Below are 26,896 nucleotides of genomic sequence, written 5' to 3' on the forward strand. Positions count from 1 at the left end.
GTGGGTATAAAGGGCACAACTGGTTTAAGGCAATCTGTCCCAGGGAAACAGGACCAAGGGGCCAAAATTCCAAGATGGGTCAAATTTTAATTTCAGTGTCAGTACAGCTGTGCTTATAATGATGTCTTTGTTAGCAGTAATGGTTTTACAAATCTGTTTCTGGGCTAAAGCACTTTAGTCCCATTAATGATGATAAAACTTCAGTTACTCTCTGAATTTTCCTTTTTTTGAGACTGAATCCTGTTGCCCAGGCTGGAGTGCAATGGCATGATTTCAACCACTGCTCACTGCAACCTCTACCTCCCGGGTTCAAGCGATTCTCTTCAGCCTCTTGTAGCTAGGACTATAGGCACCTACCATCACAACCAACTCATTTTGGTATTTTTAGTAGAGACGAAACCCCATCCTCCCAAAGTGCTGGGATTTCCCAGGCCTGAGCCACAGTGCCCGGCCTCCCAGGCCTTTGATGCTTGATGTTTTCTTCAGGACCCTTCCCATTGTCATTTCACAATCTCATTGAAATGTCAGCTTATGCACTAAATGCGTGTACGTTGGGAATGCGCAATTTTGTCTAAGAAAAAAGGCCTCCCCTCCCCCAAATAAACACATTCTTTCATTTCCTGCGGCCCACCCAAATGTCTCAGGCTGTAAAACAACTACCACCACCTGGCTGGGTGCTGAGGTGGGCGGATTACCTGAGGTCAGGATTTCAAGACCAACCTGGCCAACATGGTGAAACCCCATCTCTACTAAAAATACAAAAATCTAGCCGGGTGTAGTGGTGGGCTATTGTAGTCCCAGCTACTCGGGAGGCTGAGGCAGGGGAACTGAACCTGGGAGGCTGAGGTTGCAGTGACCTGCGATCCTGCCACTGCACTCCAGCCTGGGTGCCAGGGTGAGACTCTGTCTCAAAGGAAAAAAGAAGGCTGGGCGTGGTGGTTCATGCCTGTAATCCCACCACTTTGGGAGGCCGAGGCGGGTGGATCACACGGTCAGGAGTTTGAGACCAGCCTGACCAACATGGTGAAACCCCCATCTCTACTAAAAATACAAAAGTTAGCCAGGTGTGGCGTGCATCTGTAATCCCAGCTACTCAGGAGGCTGAGGCAGGAGAATTGCTTGAACCTAGAAAGTGGAGGTTGCAGTGAGCTGAGATCATGCCACCACACTCCAGCCTGGGCAACGGCGAGACTCGGTCTCAAAAAAAGAAAACACACATACAAAACTACCACCACCTACCCCAATCGGTTACCCTTTACTCTTCATGTGACCACCATGACCTATTATGTGTTTTGTTCTTACTTCCCCCACAAGAATGTAAGCGCTTCAAGTTTATTCCTTAATGTTGGAAAAATGAATGAAACTGCAAATGTAGTAGATCAGTTTTTGGGGAGGTACCAAAGGCAAGTTGGTAAAATACCTTGATTTTGAAGTGAAAAACGATGTTACATTTCAAAGTATCTTTTCGCCAGGTGATGGCTCAGGCTTCGAGACCAGCCTGGCCAACATGGCAAAACCCGGTCTCTACTGAAAAAAAGCGAAAATTAGCCGGGTGTGGTAGTGTGGGCCTGTAGTCCCAGCTACTCTGAACCCTGAAGGTGGAGGTTGCAGTGAACCAAGATCGTGCCACCTCACTCCAGCCTGGGCCTCCTAGGCTCAAGTGATTGTTGTGCCTCAACTACCTGAGTAGCTGGGATGACAGGTGTGTGCCACCACTCCCAGCTAATTTTTTTTTTTTTTTTTTGTATTTTTGGTAGAGATGGAGTTTCACCATGTCAGCCAGGCTGGTCTTGAACTCCTGGCCTCAAGTGATCCAACTGCCCTGCCCTCCCAAAGTGCTGGGATTACAGGTGTGAGCCACTGCATCCAGCCAAGTTCTATTCTTCTTTTTTTTTTTTTTTTTTTTTTGAGACGGAGTTTCGCTCGTGTTGCCCAGACTGGAATGTAGCGGCGCAATCTCGGCTCACTGCAACCTCCACCTCCCAGGTTCAAGCGATTCTCCTGCCTCAGCCTTCCAAGTAGCTGGGATTACAGGCGTGGGCCACCATGCCTGGCTATTTTTGTATTTTTAGTAGAGAGGGGGTTTCACCATGTTGGCCAGGCTGGTCTCGAACTCCTGACCTCGTGATCTGCCCACCTAGCCTCTCAAAGTGCTGGGATTACAGGCGTGAGCCACCGCATCCAGCTTCTTGTTCCCTCTTTTATATATAAGTGCCATTTGCTGAATCAGAAAACTTTTTGACAAGCATATTAAAAGATTTCAGTTGTATGTAGTAGCTCATGCCTGTAATCCCAACACTTTGGGAAACCAAGGCGGGGGGATTGCTTGAGTCCAGGAGTTCAAGACCGGCCTGGGCAACATAGTGAGACCCTGTGTCTACAATTAAAAAAGAAAAAAAAAAGTGAGCCAGGCATGATGGTGCATGCCTGTAGTCCCAACCACTCATGAGACTGAGGTGGGACGATCGCTTGAGCCCAGGAGGTTGAGGATGCAGTGAGCTGTGTCACACCACTGGATTCCAGCCTGGGTGACAGGGTGAGATGTTGTCTCAAATAAAATATTAAAAATTGGATCACCTTATTCAGCATTCTGTTGTTTAGCAGTTTTGGAATTTTAGTTGTTAGTAAATCTTGAGTACACGTTATTTTGATATTCTGTGTGACAAAATGGGAAGTATGCATGAAGCACATCTGCCATAAAGTATGGATGTCTAGATTTTTTTTTCCCTAGAAAAAGTAGTTACAATTGTTTGAGATACAAGCTGAACTAGCTGCTTTTTTTCACAGAACATTTTTAGTTGAAAAAAACCTGACAAATTGATTATTCATATTTTAGGGGTAATTTTGGCAGAGATTTGCTCAAAAAAGAACAAGTCAGCTTGGAAAAAACTGATGGCATTTGTTGCCAATGATAAAACTCAAGCTTCCAAATGAAACCTAAAATTTTGGAAGGCTTGTATACACTTCTGTGCCCTTATAGCTTCCTCAGACTTAAAGACTTTTGTAATGAGATTGGTGGTAATATTAATGGTATTTTGTTTTAGATATTGTATATCAAAATGTGTCAACATTTGGAAGATTTGCATAACTCAGTGAACCAGTATTTTCCAAATGATCAATCACTGGACTGGTGTTACAAATATCACACATAGGTAAAAGTTCTATTTAAATACAAGGTACACCAATGGACTTTAGAAAAGCTCATCAATACGATTTCAGAATCCACATTGCAACTAGCCTTTAAGGAACTCTACTACTTGTCATATTTTGGTGTGGTATCAAAGAGAATATCCATAATTATCAGAGAAAGCTATTAAAATATTCCTCCCTTTTCCAACTTTATATATGAGTGGGGTCAGATTTTCTTCACAGACTTCAACCAAAACAGCATATAACAACAGATAGGATACAGAAGCAGATATCAGAATCTAGTGTCTTCTATTAAGCCAGAAATAAAAAATATTTGCAGAAATATAAAACAATGTTACTCTATTTTTTTTTTTTGAAAATAATTATTTTTAAAATAAAAACATGGCTGAGTGTGGTGGCTCACGCCTTTGTAATCCCAGAACTTTGGGAGGCTGAGGCAGGTGGATCACCTGAGGCCAGGAGCTTGAGACCAGCCTGGTCAACATGGCAAAACCCCGTCTCTACTAAAAATACAAAAATTAACCAGGTGTGGTGGAGGGCACCTGTGGTCCCAACTACTCAGGAGGCTGAGGCAGGAAAACTGCCTGAACCCGGGAGGTGGAGGATGAAGTGAGCCAAGATCACACCACTGCACTCCAGCCTGGGCAACAGAGTGAGACTCTGTCTCAAAATAAAATAAAATAAAAAAAAACATGCTATTTGTGTTAACATGTAATGGGTTATTTTAAAATGAATTTAACATTTTAAACTAAATCATTAAATCAATTATTAATTAATTAAATAGGAGGCTGAGGCAGGAGAATCACTTGAACCCAGGAGGTGGAGGTTGCAGTGAGCCAAGATGGCGCCACTGCACTCTAACCTGGGCAAAAGAGCGAGACTCTGTCTCAAAAAAAAAAAAGGTATAAATCAAAAGAATTTCAAGGCAGAAGTGAAGACTGAGTAGAAGAAAACAATTTCCAAATCACTGATCAAGACCTTGTTCTCATTTTGTCTTTTTTTTTTTTTGAAATGGAGTCTTGTTCTGTTGCCAGGCTGGAGTGCAGTGGTGTGACCTCGGCTCACTGCAACCTCCACCTCCTGGGTTCAAGTGATTCTCCTGCCTCAGCCTCCTGAGTAGCTGGGACTACAGGCGTGTGCCACCACACCCAGCTAATTTTTGTATTTTTAGTAGAGATGGGGTTTCACCATGTTGGCCAGGATGGTCTCAATCTCTTGACCTTGTGATCTGTCCGCCTCAGCCTCCCAAAGTGCTGGGATTATAGGCGTGAGCCACTGTACCCGGCCTCATTTTATAATTATTAGTTTATTAAAACTTTTATGTGTATGATTAGAACTTAAAATCACAATGAGTTTTGGTGTTCACTTTTTTGCACATTTGAGGTTAATCTAAGGTTGATTAGAATTTTCAATTACTTATAATTGAGAGAAAATAGTGTTCAGTGATTAATAATATCTTTGTTGTCTTTTTTTTTTTTGAGATGGAGTCTTGCTCTGTCACCCAGGCTGGAGTGTAATGGCACCATCTTGGCTCACTGCAACCTCCATCTCCCAGGTTCAAGCAAACCTCATGCCTCAGCCTCCCGAGTGGCTGGGATTACAGGCATGCGCCACCATGCCTGGCTAATTTTTGTGTTTTTAGTAGAGACAGGGTTTCACTATGTTGGCCAGGCTGGTGTTGAACTCCTGACCTCAAGTGATCCACCCACCTCAATCTCCCAAAGTGCTGGGATTACAGGTGTGAGCCACCACTCCCGGCCAATAATATCTTTAAAACTAAAAATATAAACAAAATTGATAAGTAAAATGACTTTTACTATTGATATCCGTTTTGTTTAATCTGAAACTATAAAATAGAGATACATCTACCTATTTATGGATGGGTAATACCATCATCTCATATTTGTGGAATGCTTTATAGTTTTTCAAAGTACTTTTATTCACTTTATCTTCCATATATGTTATCTCCTCTGATTCCAGCAATAACAGCCCGGTGAGGTAGCCAGGGCAAGTATGTATTTTACACATTAGCAGGAAGGGAGGCTAAGCGAGGTTTATGTAACTTGCTCAGGCTGAAACACTGAAGAAAAATTTGTGACTCTCATTTCAGTGATGTTTTCTGCATTATTAAAAAATATTATGCTACTCCTCACTATATTATGTTGATGGTTGAAATGTCATTATAAAGCTTAATTTATATGATTCTCTTGATGAGGATGATGAAGCAAATGCTCCATCAACTCACTAGTTTACAGGGGCAAGCATTTTCCTACATTTCACACATAATTTGATTACCTCTGTCCTAAGTGAATAATCTACTATTTGGGTATGAGAAACATGATTTGAAAACACTAAACCACTATATTATTTCAACAAAGAACCATCTTTCACACCTAAGTAAAAAGGAACTTCAAAAAAAGCCCTAACCAAAAAAAATCCAAATGATGCATGAAATCAAGTCAAAATTGGGTATCTTCTATCTGTTTCTTCGTTGTGGTGAAGAATGTTGCCTGGATTCCTTCCATCTAAAGACTTGATTGTTAGACCTGTGGCAGAACTCTAGATCTGACTTTAGCCTTGGGGAAGCAAAGAGGACAAAACCTAAAAGCTCAACTTTCTGCATGGTATGCATGATTCAATGAGCTCTTTCTGCTTTGGAGTCTGTTGGCTTGGAGACTCGGATATGATAGGGCTTCAGTTCCTCAGGAGGGACAGAATCTGGGGTATTGCTCATGAGGTCATGTCCCCGGAAGGACTTTGGGAAGGCTATGACATCTCTGATGCTTCGAGATCCAGTGACAAGGCATATCAGTCTGTCTAACCCTGTGAGTAAAATACAAAGATAACAGATGAGAAATGTAATCTAATGTTGGAAATAACTTAGTTTTTCTATAAAAGTTGTAGAGAACTTTTAAATAAGAATCTTTAACAAACTGTAGCCAACCATCGTTCCCTACCTTTTTAGAGAACTTTTGTTTGTTTGAGAGGTTCTTTTCTATCTCATTCTGGAAAAGTATTCAGGACTAATGTTCACATGCTACTTGGATTGTCACAGCGATTAGTGTTCCTAGTAAAGGCTTACTAAAGGCCCTAAAACAGATTCAACAGTGTAATTGGTGCTTGGCAGGGAACTCCATAAACACAGAAGGAAGTCCCTATTGTTGGGGCCTACAATCTAGGTGAGCTTCCTAGAATTTCTTACTCTTCCTTGCTTTGACAAAACAAGCAAAGTGAGTAACCATGGCAATCAGAAGGACACTGGCATCTTCCTGTTTTCATACAAGCTGAACATTATGGAGCAGTGCTTTCCAGACTCCAATGAGTGCGTCTGTGAGGCCATGGGGATTTGAACAATATTGACTTAAGATCTGCAGTTTTAAGCTATTAATGATCTTTCAAATGCAAATTATCAGTTAAGTTATATCTTTATAACTGTTAAGATATATTTAAAAAATATATTACTGAAATTTCAACAGAAACTTACATTCTCATGGAACTCTTGGACTCATCCTTCCACCTCTACCAACACAAACTGAGAACCCGAATTTGAGACAGTGCAATGGAATTCAGTTTATCTTATAAAAGGAAAAGTTGTTTACCTAAGGCAATTCCTCCATGAGGGGGTGCCCCATAATCTAAAGCCTGGAGCAGATGGGAGAGCATTTTCACATCCTCCTGAAATTCAAAAGGTAATTCAGTTTAAATATATTTTGAAGGTCCACTAAGTGCCACCATCTAGGCTTAGATGATAAAGGGGAAACAAAGTTGAGTTTTAAAACAGCTAAACCTGACTTAACCAATAATAAAAGTTTATTGGAAAAGTGTAAAGAAAAAATTACCTTAAGTGATTTGCAGGTTAGCAAGGGAAAAAGACAAGTCATAGATGATTATAACATGTACAAAAATGCCTGGTGTTCAGTAAATGCAGCTTTTACTGTATTCACAATGCAAACAGAGTGAGACCAAATGAGGAGGTGGGGATAAAAAGCAGGAAACTCTCCTGTCACAGAGACCAAGGGAAGAGAGCATTACTAAGTGGGCAACATTGTCAAATGCTGCCGGGAGGAAGGAGAACTTAAGGGCCAAGAACAGGCCACTGGATTTGGTGATCTTGTGAGTAACTTTTGTGGGGCAGTACATGTAGAAATGTTGAAAGTATGTTTGGAAATGGTTCTCCAACCAGGCTACAAATCAGGATCAAGTGGGAAGCTTCCAACAAACAGAGGCCAAAGCCTTATGCTTAGAACTTTTTTATTCAGTTGGTCTGATGTGTAGCCAAGGCACCAGTGTTTTTTTTAATGCTTTCCAGGTGATTTGATTGTAAGGTGCAGCAGGGCTGAGAACCACTATTTAGGGAAGCAACAGAAGTAATGTATTCTAGGCCAGGTGTGGTGGCTCACACCTGTAATCCCAGCACTTTGGGAGGCCGATGCAGGCAGATCACCTGAGATCGGGGGTTCAAGACTAGCCTGGCCAACATGGCAAAATGCTGTATCTACTAAAAATACCAAAAAAAAAAAAAAATGCTGGGCGTGATGGTGTGTGCCTGTGGTCCCAGCCACTCGGGAGGCTAAGGCAGGAGAATCACTTCAACCTGGGAGGCGGAGATTGCAGTGAACCAAGATCACGCCACTGCACTCCAGTCTGGGTGACAAAGCGAGAAAAAAAAAAAAGTAATGTATTCTTAGTGACTCTTGAAAAGTTTGACAATGAGAGGAATGAAAAAGGCTGAAAACTGCTGACTGGAAGCTGGGCTGGGCAGGAGGATCGCTTGATCCCAGGAGTTTGAGGCTGCCCTAAGTTATGATCATGCCATTGCACTCTAGCCTAGGTGACAGAGTGAGACTCCATCTTTTTAAAAACAAACAAACAAACAAACACACAAAACCCAATGGGTGATTGGAGGCTTTGAATTGGCAGGAGAAAAGTTAACAGATTTCGGCTGGGTGCGGTGGCTCACGCCTGTAATCCCAGGACTTTGGGAGGCCAAGGCGGGTGGATCTCTTGAGGTCAGGAGTTCGAGACCAGCCCGGCCAACATGGTGAAACTCTGTCTCTACTAAAAATACAAAATAGCCGGGTGTGTTAGTGCGCACCTGTAATCCCAGCTACTCAGGAGGCTGAGGCAGAAGAATTGCTTGAACTCAGGCGGCGGAGGTTGCAGTGAGCCAAGATTGAGCCACTGCACTCCAGCCTGGGCGACAGAGCAAGACTCTGTCTCAAAAAAAAAAAAAAAAAAGTTAACAGATTTCACAATGCCCTTAAACTTTAAGGACTCTGAAGGCTTAAAGCTAAAGGAGTCATCTCATGGTCCCAGTTCTCCTTCCATCCTACCTCACACTTGTCAGTTAATCCCACAAAACGATCTTTTAGGACCAGACTCTCTCAGACCTTTTCCTTTCTGAAACCTACCCAAGCCTTCTACAGCATCACCAACAAACTTCAAATTCTTAGGTCTGCACCTGTACAGACTCTTCTTTTACTTTTAAAAAATCCTGATTACTCCACTATCACTAAAATATATCCCTGCCTTAAATATAGCTAAAGTAGTATCTAATAAGTGATATAAAATCTTTTCAAACTTCTCTCTCTTTCTCTAACATTATCAACATTTTTAGTCACTTCAGACTGCATGGTTTTCATTTGATTTGATTTTTATTTTTTCAAGCTGCATGGTTTTTTTAAGCAGGGTAGTGGTTAGGAGCATGGGCTTAAGAGCGACCTCACCTGGATTCAAATCCTGACTCTGCTTACTTTTGTACTGTCACTTTGGCAAGTTAAGTAAGTTGCCTCAGTAAATCTCATCTTTAGAGTGGGCAGAATAAGGATATTTATCTGCACTATTATAATAAGGGTATTTAATATGCACTATTAATTAGTATTTAAATAGTACTGTTTAATAGTGCTATGTGCCAGATACTATTTAAGCATTTAATATTATTATTTACTTTTAATATTATTATTTACTTTTCCAAGTCCTACATTAAAGGTAGAGAGATAGCTGATGCTATTTTGTATCTTGTGAATCCTCCATTCATAACAAATGTTTAATAAAATAGGCTGATTTAAGTCAGATGCAGTGGTTCATGCCTATAATCCCAGCACTTTGGGAGGCCGAGGCAGGAGGAGTGCTTGAGGGCAGGAGTTTGAGAGCAGTGTGAGCAACATAGGGAAATCTTATCTCTTCAAAAAAATAAAAAAATTTGCCGGGCATGGTGGCATGTGCCTGTAGTCACAGCTACTTGGGAGGCTGAGGTGAGAGGATGGCTTAAGCACAGGAGACTGAGATTGCAGTGAGCTATGAATGCACCAGTAGACACCTGCCTGGGTGACAGAATGTCTCAAAAACAAAACAAACAAGCAAACAACAACAACAACACAAAACTGAAAAATATTCTGGTAAAAAAATAAGCCCAGGATAGCAGATGATGTTTGTTACCTTTAGTAAGGTTGCCAGGATATAACGCTGCAGCTCTGCATTGTGAATTCGAATTGAACCACCTCCTATTTCATTGCCATTTAAAACCAAGTCATAGTGTTGGCTACGGGCCTAGAAGATTCACAGATACTTTATGTTAGAGAAAATGTCTGGTTTTCTGTTCTACAGGTTGAAGACCCTGTAGATTTTTAAAGACAATGTATTACTACTAACTCAAACTCCACAATTTCTTCTGGGGTTCCAGAACTGGGTCCTATCTTTCATCAGACCTTGAAGTCTGAAGTTCTTTGCCTTTATATACACATTTCCTTTTGATTTGGAAGTATAGATACGGTACCTTTTTGGGCTCAGTGTACAGGAGGTGTATGTCACTGGGGTGGGGAGCAGTAAATGGGTGGTGGGCCGATTCCAGCTCTCTGGGATTTTCCTCCTTGGGCAGGAAGAGTGGGAAATCTACCACCCAAAGAAAAGAGAACAGAGTGGGGTCACGGAGCACCACTCCTCTTGTTTCTAGAAGGTCAGCACATTCCAGTCGTAATTTTCCCAACAAAGAGCACTGCAAACAGAAGACGTAAACATTGAGTTAACTTCTTGACAGAGCAGGCAGGAAATGACACAGCCTGGATTCCGAAGCCAGGCCATTCTCTAGGAAAGGATTAGCCAATTAACAGATAGGATGCCCTTTGCTTCTCAGGACACAAAGATCTGAGGATAAGTCTAATTGCAACAAGGTTGAGAACAATCATCACACTCAACCAACTGGGTGAGTACCGATAACTCGGTGATTAAGAACACAGGGATCAGCACTTCATAAACCTGGGTCTGAATCTCAGTGTGGCTAATTATGAACTTCTCTGTACCCTTTTTCATTGTAAAATTGGGATAAAAATATCAACTCCAAAAGACTGCTGTGAAGCTTAAGATAATGTACATAAGGTGCAGGACCTGACAAAGTATGTGAGTGGTAGTTGTTCTGATTATTTCCTCACTTCTCTTGAAGGGTTGTGGTGAGGATTTGGTAAGTGCCTGGCACACTGTTAATGTTCAGTGAAGGCTGGCTATCACTACAGGTAATGCAGATTAGAGGTCCATTTAAGAGTGCGGAGGGGTGCAGTGGCTCACACCTGTAATCCCAGCACTTTGGGAGGCCGAGGCGGGCGGATCACAAGGTCAGGGGTTCTAGATCAGCCTGACCAACATGGTGAAACCCTGTCACTACTAAAAATACAAAAATTAGCCGGGCGTGGTGGCATGCACTTGTAATCCTAGCTACTCGGGAGGCTGAGGCAGGAAAATCGCTTGAACCCGGGAGGAGGCAGAGGTTGCAGTGAGCTGAGATCGCACCACTGTACTCCAGCCTGGGCAACAGAGTGAGACCATCTCAAAAAAAAAAATAAAAAATAAAAAAAAATAAGAGTGTGAATTTTGGAACCCAACTTCATGGGTTAGAAATCCGGCTCCTCCACTTCCTAGCTGTGTGACTGTGAGCAAAATTTTAAGCTCTGTGCCTCACTTTTCTTATTTTTAAAATAGCAACAGTATCAGAACTTCTTTCATAGGGTTGGCATGAGGATTAAATGAGTTAATGTATACAAAGTGCTTAGAACGGGCTTGGCAAATACTAAGTGCTTAATAAGTGCTACCTATGGTGTGCAGGACTTCCCTGAGAAAGGACAGCTGGTTAGAACAGTGACATATGCCTAGAGACATGATAGGGTATTATTTTGCAGCCCATTCTATCTTACATTTATGTCTACATAACGGACCTTCATTGTGACATTTTCAGAATGTTAATGTTATTCCTCGAAAGTCTGGTTTCTAGCTCTCTTTCAAGGAAGGCCTTGTAGGAATCAGACCTATAACTTCCTGAGAATGAAACACCAGCATGTTTAGTTCATACCAAGAGAAGGTTTAATAGCCAAATTAGTTTGGAACAAAATCCCATGTTCTTTTTTAAGAAATGCATTCATAATAAAATTTGGAAATAAATAGCTTTCTTCATTTTACTATTGTAGGGGAAGGGGAGATGGGGGATTACATTTAGCTTTGAAGCTGAACTCTGAAACTTTTTCTGTGGAAGAAACAATGACAAATGAAAATATAGATTAGAAGAAAGAACTTGATGAAGTACTAGTTAGACACACTATCATTTTGAAAAAACTATATACTAAAGTGAAAAAATAAATTTATATCATGCTTGATCTTTACAGTACATTTTTAATATTCATGTTTGACTTTGTACTATACTTTTCTATATTTTACAAAGATCCCTAAAGCTAATTCAGTCTTCCATATCCCCTGAAGAATCATGACTCAGCCAGTGCATGATGGCACTCATCACCTACAGCTGCTGTTCTTGAGGAAAAAGGGTCCCACTTTGACCAAGTTGGTCCAGGGGTGTCTGCCAGCCCTCCAGCTCTCCAGTGGTCTGATCCGTCCCTCCACAATTTACGAATGCATGATGCATAAAAATTTGAGACTCCTAATTTTCTTCATTTGTGAAATCTTGACACTGAAAATATTTTTTCATGGTTATATGACTAATTTCACTACCCCTTAATCTAAGTGGCTTTTCTAATTAGGGTCAGGTCTAATCTATTTAAGTAATGCCAATGGAGGCTGGTAGCTATGAAAAAAAAACCCTTTTTTTTTTGAGACGGAGTCTGGCTCTGTCGGCCAGGCTGGAGTGCAGTGGCACAATCTCGGCTCACTGCAACCTCCCCCTCCCAGGTTGAAGTGATTCTCCTGCCTCAGCCTCCCGAGGAACTGGGACTACAAAATACAAAAATTAGCCCGCCACCACACCTGGCTAATTTTTGTATTTTTAGTAGAGATGATGTTTCACCACGTTGAACAGGCTGGTCTCAAACTCCTGACCTCAGGCGATCCACCCACCTCGGCCTCCCAAAGTGTTGGGATTACAGGCGTTAGCCACCATGCCCGGCCAACCCTTAAGTTTTTATACAGTGCATTATAAAGCACTATAAGATTTATGCAGGCTGGGCACGGTGGCTCACGCCTGTAATCCTAGCACTTCAGGAGGCTGCGGCGGGTGGACTGCCTAAGCTGAGGAGTTTGAGACCAGTCTGGGCAACATGGTGAAACCCCGTCTCTACTAAAATACAAAAAATTAGTCGGGTATGGCAGCGTGCGCCTGTAATCCCAGCTACTCAGGAGGCTGAGGCAGGAGAATCTCTAGAACCCGGGAGGCGGAGGTTGCAGTGAGCCAAGATTGCACCACTGCACTCCAACCTGGGCAACAGAGCAAAACTCCGTCTCTTAAAAAAAAAAAAAAAAAAGATTTATGCAGAGCAGCTCCATTTTATGAAGTAACAGTCTACAGTTCAAACATATACCATATACATAGGAGAGTAAGGCATTGTTCAGCATCAACAGCACTGATGCTTGGAAGTAATTTTTCTTACTGCTTTATTGTGCTCTCCAGCAGTTAGTAGGACCACATCTTCCTCTTGGGTCTCCATTAGTCTGATTAATTCCAGTCTTTGTGACTCCATTATGAAGTTAGCAACTGGAGAATTCCAGTTTCTATTGGCGTTAAGGAATACAGGTAAGATTTCCTGTGTAAAAGAAAAAGACTTATTCACGTTTTTTTTTTTTTGAACAGTGGGATTAATTTATCTTCTTATAGTACAAAGATTTCCGGTTCCCAATAGAAGAGAATTTAAAAGAGATTATCTCTATTATCTCCATGAACCCATTCAAAATGATACTAAGGGAATTTTATAAAGTAGGCTTGGCACGGTGGCTTATACCTGTAATCCCAGCACTTTGGGAGGCTGAGGTGGGTGGATCACTTCAGGAGTTCAACACCAGCTTGGCCAACATGGTGAAACCCCATCTCTACTAAAAATACAAAAAGTAGCTGTGCCAGTTCTGTGCACCTGTAATCCTAGCTACTCAGGAGGCTGAGGCATGAGAATCATTTGAGCCTGGAAGGTAGAGGCTGCAGTGAGCTGAGACTGGGCCATTGCACTCCAGCCTGGGTGACAGAGTGAGACTCAAAAAAAAAAAAAAAAAAAAAAGTCATTTCAACATAATGAAAAAAAGGGGGAGGGGATGAAGAATGGAGAATAATATCAGCAGATGAGAGATTTCTGCGAATTTTTGGCAGATTGCAAGTGAACTGAGTAGGAATGATTAAAGAAGCAAGGTGCAGGAAGGTCTGGCATAAAGAACAATGGAGGCAGCGTCAGCACAAGGAACTGATTTTACCCTGCAGAATTCTGGAGAGGCTCAGGACTCTTAAGCCTTGAGTGCCTAGAGCAGCCTTGCTGCTCATGCTAAACTAAACCTAACCATTTACAAAGCCTCTCTCTTGAGCTTCCAACCAGCTTTTTTTTTTTTTTTTGAGATGGAGTCTCGCTCTGTCACCCATGCTGGAGTGCAGTGGCCTGATCTTGGCTCACTGCAGTCTGCCTCTCGGGTTCAAGCAATTCTCCTGCCTCAGCCTCCCTAGTCGCTGGGATTACAGATGTGTGCCAACATGCCTGGCTAATTTTTGTATTTTTAGTAGAGACGGGGTTTCACTATGTTGGCCAGGCTGGTCTCAAACTCCTGACTTCAAGCGATCTGCCCGCCCTGGCCTCCCAAAGTGCTGGGATTACAGGCGTGAGTCACTGCACCCAGCCCCAACCAGCTTTTAAAATGCCCCTTTCTTGAATATGTACAGATAACCAACAATCACTGTACATTGAAGAAACTCTGCCGCATTAAAAAAAAAAAAAAGACCAAGATAAACCCAAAAAATTAGCCCCAGAGAAAACATAAGTTATGGACCAAAAGAGAACTTGAATCCTCAAAGGTACTCAAAAATATATTTTATGAATAAAACCAGAATAAGATGCAGTGAAAAAAGCTACTGGGAAATAAAAAAAATTCTACAGAAGAGTTGAAGAAATCCCCAGGAAAATAGAACAAGACAAAGAAAATGGTGAAAAATGACATGCAAAAGAAAAGAGGTTAAATTGGTTTGACATACAACTAGTAGAAATTCCAAAGAGAGACTAGAAAAAATGATGAGGTCAAAATAATTAGATAATAAAAGAATTTTCTACACATAAAAAGACATAAACCTTCATACTGAAAGGGCTCTTCAAGTGTGTAACACATTAAATGAAAAATGATCAAAAGGCAAACAAACTCTGAAATTTCAGAACATAAAGAATCAGAAGGCAAAAAGCTTCCAATGAGAAAAAACCAGCTCTGCTATAATGGAATAAATTCACACAAGCATCAAAGCATCAGACTTCTCATCAGTAACAACAGATGGGAGAAGAAAGTAAAGCAATGCCTTAAATGTTCTAAAGCTGTGCTGTCTAGCGATGCACTGTTGCTATTTACATTTAAATTAATTAAAATGAAATAAAGTAAAAAGTTCAGCCCTTTAGTTGTACTATCCTATTTCAAGTGTTCACTAGTGACATTGGCTAGCAACAACTACACCGAACAATGCAGACATAAAACGTTTCCATCATTACAGAAAGTTTTATTGGACAGCACTCTTCTAAGATGATATGGCTGTCAATTCAAAATTTTGTACTAAGCCAAATTATTATTAATCAAGTGTGAGGTTTTAAACATAAAGACATTTTGTAAGAACTCAGTAAGTTGATCTCTCACATGCTTTCTTAGGAAGTTACTTGATTACATACTCCAACACAAAAAAGAAAGAGGAAAACCTGGGATCCAGGATGGGTGGCTTCAACTCAGAAAAGAATGAAGAAAAGGGCCGGGCACGGTGGCTCACGCCTGTAATCCCAGCACTTTGGAAGGCCGAGGTGGGCGGATCACGAGGTCAGGAGATGGAGACCATCCTGGCTAACACAGCTAAACCCCATCTCTACTAAAAATACAAAAAAATTAGCCGGGCATGGTCGCGGGCGCCTGTAGTCCCAGCTACTCGGGAGGCTGAGGCAGAAGAATGGAGTGAACCTGGGAGGTGGAGCTTGCAGTGAGCCGAGATGGCACCACTGCACTCCAGCCTGGGCGACAGAGTGAGACTCCCGTCTCAAAAAAAAAAAAAAAAAAAAAGTTCAGAAAGACAGCTGTGCAGAAGGTACAGAGTAACTAGGTGAGGTCTGTATATGTGAGCCTCATCTCTCATGACAGGAAGTTAACAAGGTTTAAATGAATTAAGTAAAAAGAAAAAAAAGTATGTAGAGATATTTCCAAAAACAGAGGTACTCTGGCAGAATACTACGATGGATGGGGCAGGCTAGAGCAAATGATTATTGCATTTCATCATTAATGGTTCTTTATTTTTTGAACCATGTGTATGCCATATGTTGCTAAAAACACATAAGATCTTCTGAAAGCAATTAGAAGCCAAATCAAGTTAAAACATTCATAAAAAATAGTAGTAGTAATACCCATTTCTTATATAAAAGTTCAGGAAATTAGGAAAGAAAAAGAAAACAGGAAAAGAAAGAGAAGAATGAAAGAAGAAAATGTAATAACAGTCCCATCAACTGAAGGCTGCCAAAGTTAACCTTCAGGCTTATTTCCTGGTCCTATGGTTCTTAGATGCAGATTTTATATACTAATAAAATAAAAATAAACAAAATTGGAAGATAAAGGGTTGCCAATTTTTAATTTTATAAAGAAAAGACATATTTCATCCCCCTGCCATCCCCACCGCCAACAGAGAAAAAAAGGATAGTTCTTTAAATTTGTTTAACTTTATGAAAAGCTTGTTATATTGCCCTGACTTTTCTGATTTTGTCTCAACCCATTTTGGGAACCACTAACCTGATCTTTTTTTCTTATATAAAAATCTACTTATTGTTCATTGTGCTTGAGGTATGAGGCTTGGGAAATAGTGGTAGTAGAGGTAGGTAGTCCATTTTCAATATACAAATATAGTGGTTTTACATGGTTATAATCAGTATAAATATAGTCCTATAGCCTCCTTTTCTTACATATCATTATAAGAGCATTTTTCCTCTATTAAGTCTTAGAAAACAAGATTTTAAATAGGAACTTTAATATTAATTCCTTTGATTATATCATAATTTAATTACTCCCATATGGTTTCATTTTATTCCTGTTATCATACCTAAGATTCTTTCCTTTTTTTTTGAGACAGGGTCTCACTGTGTCACCCAGGCTGGAGTGCAGTGGCGTGAACACAGCTCACTGCAGCCTCGATCTCCTGGGCTCAAGTGATCCTCCCACCTCAGCCTCTCAAGTAGTTGGGATGACAGGTGTGTGCCACCATGCCCAGCTAATTTTTTTTCTGTTTTTTGTAGAGACGAGGTCTCACTATGTTGCCCAGGCTGGTCTCAAACTTCTGGGCTCCAGTGATACTCCCACCTTGGGCTCCCAAAGTGCTGGGATTACAGGTATGCGCTTCCGTGCCTGGCTGGATCCTTTATTTTTTTCAGAGACAGGGTCTCACTCTGTCACCCAGGCAAGAATGCAGTGGCATAATCATAGCTCACTGCAGCCTTGAACTCCTGGGCTTGTGATTCTCCTGCCTCAGTCTCCCAAGCAGCTGGGACTACAGACATGTGCCACTATGCCCAGCTAATATTTATTTATTTAGAGACTGAGTCTTGCTCTGTGGCCCAGGCTGTAGTGCAGTGGCGTGATCTCAGCTCACTGCAACCTCCACCTCCTGTGTTCAAGCGATTCTCCTGCATCAGCCTCTCAAAGTAGCTGGGATTACAAGTGAGCACCAACACACCCGGCTAATTTTTTGCATTTTTTTTTTTTTTTGAGACGGAGTCTTGCTCTGTCGTCCAGGCTGGAGTGCAGTGGCACAATCTCGGCTCACTGCAAGCTCCGCCTCCTGCGTTCACGCCATTCTCCTGCCTCAGCCTCCAGAGTAGCTGGGACTACAGGCCCGCGCCACCACGCCCAGCTAATTTTTTTGTATTTTTAGTAGAGACGGGGTTTCACCGTGTTAGCCAGGATGGTCTCAATCTCCTGACTTCGTGATCCGCCTGTCTTGCCCTCCCAAAGTGCTGGGATTACAGGCGTGAGCCAACGCGCCCGGCCAATTTTTTTTATTTTTAGTAGAGATGGGGTTTCGCCATATTGGCCAGATTGGTCTCAAACTCCTGACCTCAAGTGATCCGCCTGCCTTGGCCTCCTAAAGTGCTGGGATTACAGGTGTGAGCCACCGTGCCCGGCCCAATTTTTTTTCGAGATGGAATCTTGCTCTGATGCCTAGGCTGGAGTGCGGTGGTGCGATCTCAGCTCACTGTAGCCTCAACCCCCAGGCTCAGGTGATTCTCCCACCTCAGCCTCCTAAGTAGCTGGGACTAGGGGTGCAACTGGGCAGCATGGTGGCCTGAGCCTGTAGTCCTAGCTACTTGAGAGAAAGAGGCAGGAGCATTGCTTGAGCCTAAGAAATCAAGGCAGCAGTGAGCTGTTATGGCACCACTGCACTCTAGCCTGGGCGACAGAATAAGACTACATCTTCAAAATAAATATATAAATAAAATAAAAAGTAAATAAAAGCAGAAGAATGATCTGAAATAACAAGATGCTCAAAACTAATGATAATGATAGTTTAATTAATAATAGTTAAAAATATTGAATCTGTATAAGGAAAAAAACTGCTCTAATTAACTCCTTACCTGATTAAAATGGTCAGCTGCAAATTTTCTAATGGATTCAATGTCTTTCCTTTTTAAGTATTTCTGATGAAAGAAAAATCAAAGTAAACTTGTCAGTATGACACTTAGCTTCATAAACATGGTTATGCGATCAAATGACAAATATATTTTGTGTCTTTCTATTATAATAGTAAGATTTAATAAAAATTCAATGTCTGGGCTGGGCGCGGTGGCTCATGCCTGTAATCCCAGCACTTTGGGAGGCTGAGGCAGGTGGACTGCTTGAAAGTTGGGAGTTCAAAACCAGCCTGACCAACATGGTGAAACCCCGTCTCTACTAAAAATACAAAAATTAGTCCGGTATGGTGGCAGGTGCCTGAAATCCCAGCTACTCGGGAGGTTGAGGCAGGAGAATCACATGAAACCAGGAGGCAGAGGCTGCAGTGAGCCGAGACTGTGCCACTGTACTCCAGCCTGGGTAACAAAGTGAGATTCTGTCTCAAAAAAAAAAAAAAAAAAAAAAAAATCCAATTTCTGCTACCAAATGACACATTTTTAAAGCTTGTTACAGTGCTTATTTTTTCCAGTTATGCAGCTTTTTTTTTTTTTTTTTTTTTTGCGATGGAGTCTAGCTCTGTCACCCAGGCTGGAGTACAGTGGCGTGATCTCAGCTCACTAAAACCTCCACCTCCCAGGTTCAAGTGATTCTCCTGCTTCAGCCTCCCAAGTAGCTGGGATTACAGGTGCCCGCCACCACACCTGGCTAATTTTTGTATTTTTAGTAGGGATGGGGTTTCACCATATTGGCCAGGCTGGTCTTGAACTCGTGACCTCATGTGATTGGCCAGCCTCGGCCTCCCAAAGTGCTGGGATTACAGGTGTGAGCCACCACGCTGGGCATGCAGCTCTTATTGGAAATAGCTGTGAATGTATTCCACAGGAGACCCTCTATATCTAATATGCAGGATAAATGTTCAACATGAATGTCTACAACTGAATTGTGAAAGAAAACTTTCAGATCAATAAAAGGATTCAGAATTTGATTATTTGAGGTTTCTTAAAATCTTTCTTTTGAAATTATCTCAGTGTCTTTCAAGTGAGACATTATGGTTATCATGTTACATAACTTTGAAATGATCCAAACACTTAACATGGTTTGATGTTTTGGGGTGTATTCCCCCTCCTTTCGAGAGCATGATGTTTTATCAGATCCCCTATGTGAGAACTTCGAGTGAACTCCCTCTTCCCCCCAGGAATGTTACCTCAAACCTTATCATAACTCCCATGTGTGAATTACTGACCTCAACTACTGGACTTCAAAAATACATATAAACTTAAGAGTTCGACACAGACACTTTGATAGCACATGCTGTGACTGGCTATACTCTGTCAACTGCTTCTCCTACAGCCAAGAGATGGGTGATACCCTGTTAGTCTTGGAGCTAATCTCTGAAGCCTCACCCACCCACACTGGCACTGCCCTCTAGCATCGAGGGACCTTAGATACAGTCTGTACTGTGGTGGTCAAACCAGCTTCTCCCAAGAACAGCTCATATAAGAGTACACCTCAAACTTTAATTAGACTTTACTTTCCCCAGAGGACTACTTCCATCCTAATAGAGCAAGTGGACTTTAATAATTTTGGAACTCACTCGCTATGTGATTAATGCACCTCAGCTACTGAGTGTTTTCCCTGTGAGGATTGTTCATGTTATTCTTTTTTTTTTTTTTGAGATGGAGTCTCACTCTGTTGCCCAGGCTGGAGTGCAGTGAGGCAATCTCAGATCACTGCAACCTCTGCCTCCGGGGTTCAAGCAATTCTTCTGCCTCAGCCTCCCGAGTAGCTGGGACTACAGGTGCGCACAACCACACCTGGCTAATTTTTTATATTTTTAGTACAGACGTGGTTTCACCATATTGGCCAGGCTGGTCTTGAACTCCTGACCTCGTGATCCGCCCGCCTCAGCCTCCCAAAGTGCTAGGATTACAGGCATGAGCCACCACGCTTGGCCCTTATTCTCTCTCTCTTTTAAGCATTGTGAACCTAAGAAAAAATTTTCTTTGTATGGCAATAAACCATGTGATTTGTGAAATCATACTTTAACCATCTTATTTCTCCCATATGCCACATATCATTAACTATATTAATGTGGCATTTAACTAGGTACGGAAGGTATAAAAAGATAAAAACATGATCCACACTCCTGCAGTTCTTATATCTACTTGAGAAAGAACAAACTTGAAATGGTGTAAATAATGATAGGCAAAATATCATACTGAGCTTACCTGAACATATTTCTTACGTCTGGACTAGAGTATGGACAATAAATTACTTTTTTTTTTTTTTTTTTTTAAGATGGAGTGTTGCTCTGTTGCTCAGGCTGGAGTGCAGTGGTATGATCTCATGCTCACTGCAACCTCTGCCTACTGGGCTCAAGTGATTCTCCTGCCTCAGTCTCCCAGGTAGCTGAGATTACAGGCACCCACCACAATGCCCAGCTAATTTTTAAATTTTTAGTAGAGACAGGGTTTCGCCATGTTGGCCAGGCTGGTCTCAAACTCCTGACCTCAAGTAATCCACCCGCCTTGGCCTCCCAAAGTGCTGGGATTACAGGCGTGGGCTACCGTGCCCCGCATGACAATAAATTACTTTTTACTGAATATATGAAGTAAATAAAAAGTAATGAGGGGCCAGGCATGGTGGCTCACGCCTGTAATCCCAGCACTTTGGGAGGCCGAGGCAGGTGGATCACCTGAGGTCAGGAGTTTGAGACCATCCTGGCTAACATGGTGAAACTCCATCTCTACTAAAAATACAAAAAAAACTTAGCTGGGCATGGTGGCATATGCCTGTAGTCCCAGCTACTCAGGAGGCTAAGGCAGGAAAATCGCTCAAACCTGGGAGGCGGAGGTTGCAGTAAGCCAAGATCGCGCCACTGCACTCCAGCCTGGGCGACAGAGCAAGACTCACTCTCAAAAAAAAAAAGAAAGTAGTGAGACTGAGTTCCTGAGTTCTTACTCCATTCTGAATATACTGCTTATGTATCCAAATGAGTATAGACTTTCAAAATCATAATCTTATTTAAAATATAACTGGAATACTTCTTATGAAATTATTTTTTAAAGCAGATGTACAGAAAAGAGACGTGTACCGTTGCTTTAGAGTCAGTACTTGCTCAGCCCAACCATTCTCTCTCTCTCTTCTACTCCCACTTCTTCCCCTTCCTTTTTGCTTTTTTAGCTCCATCTCCTTTTATTTCCCTGTTATTAGTGCAACTGAGATGAGAACTCTCAGAAGATAAAGAATCAACATGCAATGGCCATGCTGGTGCTGATACAGGGCTAAGAGACAGACAGACAACTGAGGCTGCAGACAGAATACTACGTATTATTTTATGCTCACATATTATCCACAATGAAGTACAGGAGTACTTCATAGCATCGTTTATTTATTTATTTATTTTTGAGACAGGGTCTTGCTATGTTATCCAGGTTAGAATGCCGTGGCACAATCATGGCTTACTGCAGCCTTGAACACTTCGCCTCAAGTGATCCTCGGACCTCAACCTCCAGAATAGCTGGGACTACAGGTGTGAGCCACCACGCCAGGTAATTTTTGTAGAGATGAGGTCTATGTTCCCCAGGCTGGTCTCGAACTCCTGAGCTTAAGCAATTCTCCTGCCTTGACCTCCCACAGTGTTGGCATTATAGGTATGAGCTACTATGCCTGGCTGATAGCATTGTTTAAAAGGGGGAAAAAAAAAAGAAAAAAGAAAAACACCCCGGATCTGGAATGTAAACTCACATTCATAAGATTTTATTGTTCTCTACTTATGGTTTTAGAAATACTTTAGATTCTGTATAAAAATACCTACTTTTTTTTTTTTCAAACACAGTTTTGCTCTTCTTGCCCAGGCTGGAGTGCAATGGTATGATCTCAGCTCACTGCAACCTCTGCCTCCCAGGTTCAAGCGATTCTCCTGCCCCAGCCTCCCAAGTAGTTGGGATTACAGGCACATGCCACCACGCCTGACTAATTTTTTGTATTTTTTAGTAGAGATGGGGTTTCACCATGTTAGCCAGGCTGGTCTTGAACTCCTGACCTCAAGTGATCCACACGCCTCGGCCTCCCAAAGTGCTAGGATTACAGGTGTGAGCCACCACGCCCAGCAAAAATCCCTATTTTTATTTAAAAAGAATTGTTCTTTCTGAAGTTTAAATATGACAGTATTGGACAAAGTTACTTCCAAAGCATACATTCTAGAGAAACATAGAACTGTACTTCACTTACTGCTCCTTCAGGGATACATATGGCTTTCACAGTTCCATGGGGCTTACTAAGTGCATCTTGAAGAAATCCAATCTCTGTGTTTCTAAACACATCACTGATATCTATAATCTGGAAAATGGGTAACAAAAAGAGATAACTAAATATGAAGTAATTTTTATCTGAAAACATTTTACAAACAAGATTTTAAAGAAGAGAATAGATCTTGATAATTTAACATTTATAGAATACATTCAAAGAGTGTTTATCATGGGTTAAGCAATATGACCAGTGTTTTACATATACTCATTCATTTCATATGAGGTTAGCACTCTTTATTATCCCTATTTCATAGATGAAACCAAGACACAGAAATAAGGAACTTGCCCAAGATGGCATAGCTAGTAAGTGGCAGAGCCAGAATTTAACACAAGCAGTCTGACTTAAGAACCAGATTAAGATTCCAGGCTCGGCGCAGAGGCTCATGCCTATTATCTCAGAACTTTGGGAGGCTGAGGTGGGCAGATCACCTGAGGTCAGGAGGTCAGCCTGGCCAACATGGCAAAATTCCATCTCTACTAAAAATACAAAAATTAGCCGGTGTGGTGGTATGCGCCTGTAGTCCCAGCTACTCGGGAGGCTGAGGCAGGAGAATCACTTGAACCCAGGAGGCCGAAGTTGCAGTGAGCCAAGATCTTACCACTGCACTCCAGCCTGGGCAACAGGGCGAGACTACGTCTCAAAAAAATACAAAAAAAGAACCACTATTCCATATTACAAACGAAGAAACAAGAAGTAGTTGAGTTGGCAGCTATAAGTTGGTAGTTATGACTTTTTGTGTATTGTATTTTTTTCATTCTAAGAATTGACCACTGACTATTCACAGACCAGGCAGGACCAATTTCTAAAGAATGTGCACTGAGAACTGAGATATAGAAATGTCACTAGCATTACAGGGATCAAGGGATATTGCTCTTTAAGAGCAAACAAGTAGAGGCCTGGTAATGAAACTGTTCTATATAAATTCTACCCCTGCTTTAAATACTTACAGATAGTAATAATTTGAATAAACATTGTCATATGTTTGAGCTTTTTATGGACCAAGGAAACTTAGTAACTCCTTGGATTAAAAAAAAAACTGAAAAGGAAAGAATAGTTATTTTTTCTTTCAAGTTACCATTCATATCCATATAATCAATAACTTGCAAGTAATAAAAACTTTATAACAAGAATCTTGCTCTTGGAAATGGATCTTGGAACATGAAAGATAGAAAGCACTGTATTGCTAACATGCTATTATTCTCTCTTGCTCTAGCTCTGTAACAACGAAGGTAACAACAAAAATATCATCTAACAGTGTGTAACACTTGTCAATTTCAAAGTGGTTTAAAAAGACTGCAGGATTATTTGGGGACAGAGTCCTAGAAAAGTGAAGATAAGTACCTTCATTCCAAAGCGAGTGTCAGGTTTATCAGTTCCATAGGTGGCCAGCGCCTCAGCAAAAGTCATAGTAGGAAAAGGAACAACCACAGGATCTTTGTCATTGGGCCAGGAATACTGAAGCAAACCCTCAATTAAACTCTGGATCCCAGTCTGGTCTACAAAAGACATCTCTATGTCAATCTGAAACCAAAGTACCATATGGAAACTAATTTAGCCACAATATATACACATTTATATATTTTTCTGCTTTCAAGTTACTATAGAATTTTGCACATAATACATGCAGAGGGTATAAATATTATTGTACATCTCTTTTATGTCAGACACTGTGCTAATGGCCTTACATACATTAACTTGCTTAGTTCCCACAACCATTTCATGAAAGCTCAGAGAACTAAGTTACTTATTTGCGTGTAAGCAGCGAAGCTACATCTGATCCCAGGTCTGTCCAACTCCAAAGCTCATAATTTTTTCACTTCAACACGTGATTAAAATGCTATTGGCCAGGCGTGGTGGCTCACGCCTGTAAACCTAGCACTTTGGGAGGCCGAGGCGGGTGGATCACGAGGTCAGGAGATCCAGACCATCCTGGCCAACATGGTCAAACCCCATCTCTAATAAAAACACAAAAAATCAGCTGGGCATGGTGGCACGCATCTGTAGTCCCAGCTACTTGGGAGGCTGAGGCAGCTGAATTGCTTGAACCTGAGAGGCAGAGGCAGCAATGAGCTGAGACCACGCCACTGCACTCCAGCCTGGGAGACAGAGCGAGACTCTGTCTCAAAAAATAAAATAAAATAAAATAAATAAAATAATATAAAGTAAAATAAAATGCTATCATACAGAAAGCAAATCGTAACAGCTTTGGTAAGTCCACATATTAGATTAAAATATCAATATATAAAATTATTCATAATATATAAGAGATTTGTTTTAAGGACTTTATCATGAACATTAGAACACTTTAGGAATTTCTGGCATTCCTTAGTTGCTGACCACATTCTTTATGAAAAGGACACATGCTCGTTTTGGCAGCACACATACTAAAATTTGAATGACAGTGTGGCCCCTGTGCTATCCAAGGAAAGAAAAAAATTTAAAAAAGGACACATGAAATGAATAAAAAAAAAAAAGAATAATTAGTTTCTCAACTGCAGGTGAGTTTAATTAAATATCTGATGGATAAAATGTAACGAGAAGTAAAGTATTAATACTGCACTGGTCTTGAAAATACTATTTCAAAATAGTAAGCCTGAATTTTAAGAAACAAGTGAATATAACTTTGTACCTGAGTAAACTCAGGCTGTCTGTCTGGTCTTGAACCTTCATCTCGATAACATCGGGCAACCTGAAAATATCTACAATTGAGAAATAGCATTAATTGAGTTATGGTTCTAGGAAGACATACACACTTTTCCCCAAAAGTTTAAAGCAATGCAAGCTATAAAACAATGATACTTAAAAAACGTAAGAAGGGCTGGGCATGGCGGCTCATGCCTATAATCCCAGCACTTTGGGAGGCCAAGGCGGGCAGATCATGAGGTCAGGCGTTCAAGACCAGCCTGGCCAACATGGTGAAACCCTGTCTCTACTAAAAATACAAAAATTAGCTGGGCGCGGGTGGCGTGCGCCTGTAATCCCAGCTACTCGGGAGGCAAAGGCAGGAGAATCACTTCAACCAGGGAGGCGGAGGTTGCAGTGAGCCAAGATTGCGCCATTGCACTCCAGCTTGGGTGACAGAGCAAAGACTGTCTCAAAAAAAAAAAAAGTAAGAAATACTTTTATTTTTTATGATGCTTTAATCGAATTAGACATACAGCTGACCTATGAGAAGTTAACTATTCTATATATTGTTTTCAAAATAAACACTGGCACCTCTGGATATTCATGTATTTAGACTAGCATGCAAATCAGTCCATGCCAGCTCTTTTTATTAAAACATTTTTTTTAGCCCATGCTTCTTCATATATACTCTTTTGCTTTGGCCAAAGTGAAATATTTACTGTGCCATGGATACACTTGAGACTTTCTGTGCTATGCCATTCCAACTCTCATCTTCACCTGCTGAAATGTAGCTCTGTCCTCAACGATCTAGCTCACAAAGTTTTCTATATTTCCTCAAAAAGTATAATTTTAAAGCTCTTAACACCTAACTTGCAAATCTCAATACATTTACATTTGGTTTATATCACAGTTGGTTTTATTCATTATCCTATTCTGGCTTACTAGCCTTAACACCTTGAGAGTAGAACCTATTCTTTTTTTTTTTTTTAAATCCCCTCTCACATCTACTACCATAAAGCTTTGTACATAGTGGCCACCCAATAAACCTTTAATAAAGGATGACTATAAATTATGAGGGCATTTTATAAGTATTCTCCAAACTCTCATAAATTTTCTATCCTCCTCTTGAGAACAGAGAGGATTTTGTGTTTCCTTTTTTCCCTTTGTTTTTCTCTTTTCCTTTTCTGACAACTGCTAGCATAAAAAAAGCTCACCTGTCTAAACCGCCAACCATCAGAAGTTGCTTAAACTGTTGAGGACTCTGAGGGAGAGAATAAAACTTTCCAGGTTCCCTGGATGGTACTAAAAACTCTTTGGCACCCTTTCAAAGAGAGAGAAAGAGAGAGAAGACAGATTATTAAAAAACAAAAACAAACCCAAAGTATAACTAACTAGTAGAAGTTGTTACTTCAGTTTATCAATGAATGACTAAAGAACAAAGTTCCTACAATGACAGAGACAATTTCCTGCTTATCTTTGAGTCCCTAAAAAGACTTGCACATAGTAGACTTTAAACACCATTGTATACGGTAGGTGTTAAGTTTATGCTTGCGGAATTGAATTTCCAATTTTGTTACTAGATGAATGAATTTTGTGTATCATTTCCTATCCAAGTAATTCTTAATTGCATTTCCAAATTAAACAGTAGTTTTATAATTTCACAGACTGTATAAATCGAGTAACTATTAATGTTTAGAAATGTCTTTTTTTTTTTTTTTTTGAGACAGAATCT

The 26,896-nt window shown here is 41.0% G+C and overlaps 1 protein-coding gene across 3 annotated transcripts in view; it reads right to left on the reverse strand.

The window, feature by feature from the left end:
- Positions 1-4,961: 4,961 nt before the first annotated feature.
- Positions 4,962-26,896, reverse strand: part of DARS2 (aspartyl-tRNA synthetase 2, mitochondrial) — a 33,977-nt gene continuing 12,042 nt past the window's right edge. The window contains exons 7-16 of one of the 3 annotated variants that reach the window (XM_063811231.1): positions 26,379-26,485; positions 25,169-25,238; positions 23,881-24,060; positions 22,462-22,569; positions 18,192-18,254; positions 13,014-13,166; positions 9,926-10,144; positions 9,589-9,699; positions 6,750-6,825; positions 4,962-5,973 (exon numbers count right to left, since the gene is read on the reverse strand). In XM_063811231.1, coding sequence (XP_063667301.1) covers positions 5,786-5,973; positions 6,750-6,825; positions 9,589-9,699; positions 9,926-10,144; positions 13,014-13,166; positions 18,192-18,254; positions 22,462-22,569; positions 23,881-24,060; positions 25,169-25,238; positions 26,379-26,485 — 1,275 coding nt within the window. In that variant the 3' untranslated portion in view covers positions 4,962-5,785. Of the gene's footprint in view, positions 5,974-6,749; positions 6,826-9,588; positions 9,700-9,925; positions 10,145-11,539; positions 11,660-13,013; positions 13,167-18,191; positions 18,255-22,461; positions 22,570-23,880; positions 24,061-25,168; positions 25,239-26,378; positions 26,486-26,896 lie in introns of those variants that run through there. The other 2 variants (XM_524974.8, XM_054673402.2) reach the window with 2 other exon arrangements.

This window comes from Pan troglodytes, chromosome 1 (genome assembly GCF_028858775.2).
Source record: "Pan troglodytes isolate AG18354 chromosome 1, NHGRI_mPanTro3-v2.0_pri, whole genome shotgun sequence".
NCBI lineage: Eukaryota > Metazoa > Chordata > Mammalia > Primates > Hominidae > Pan > Pan troglodytes.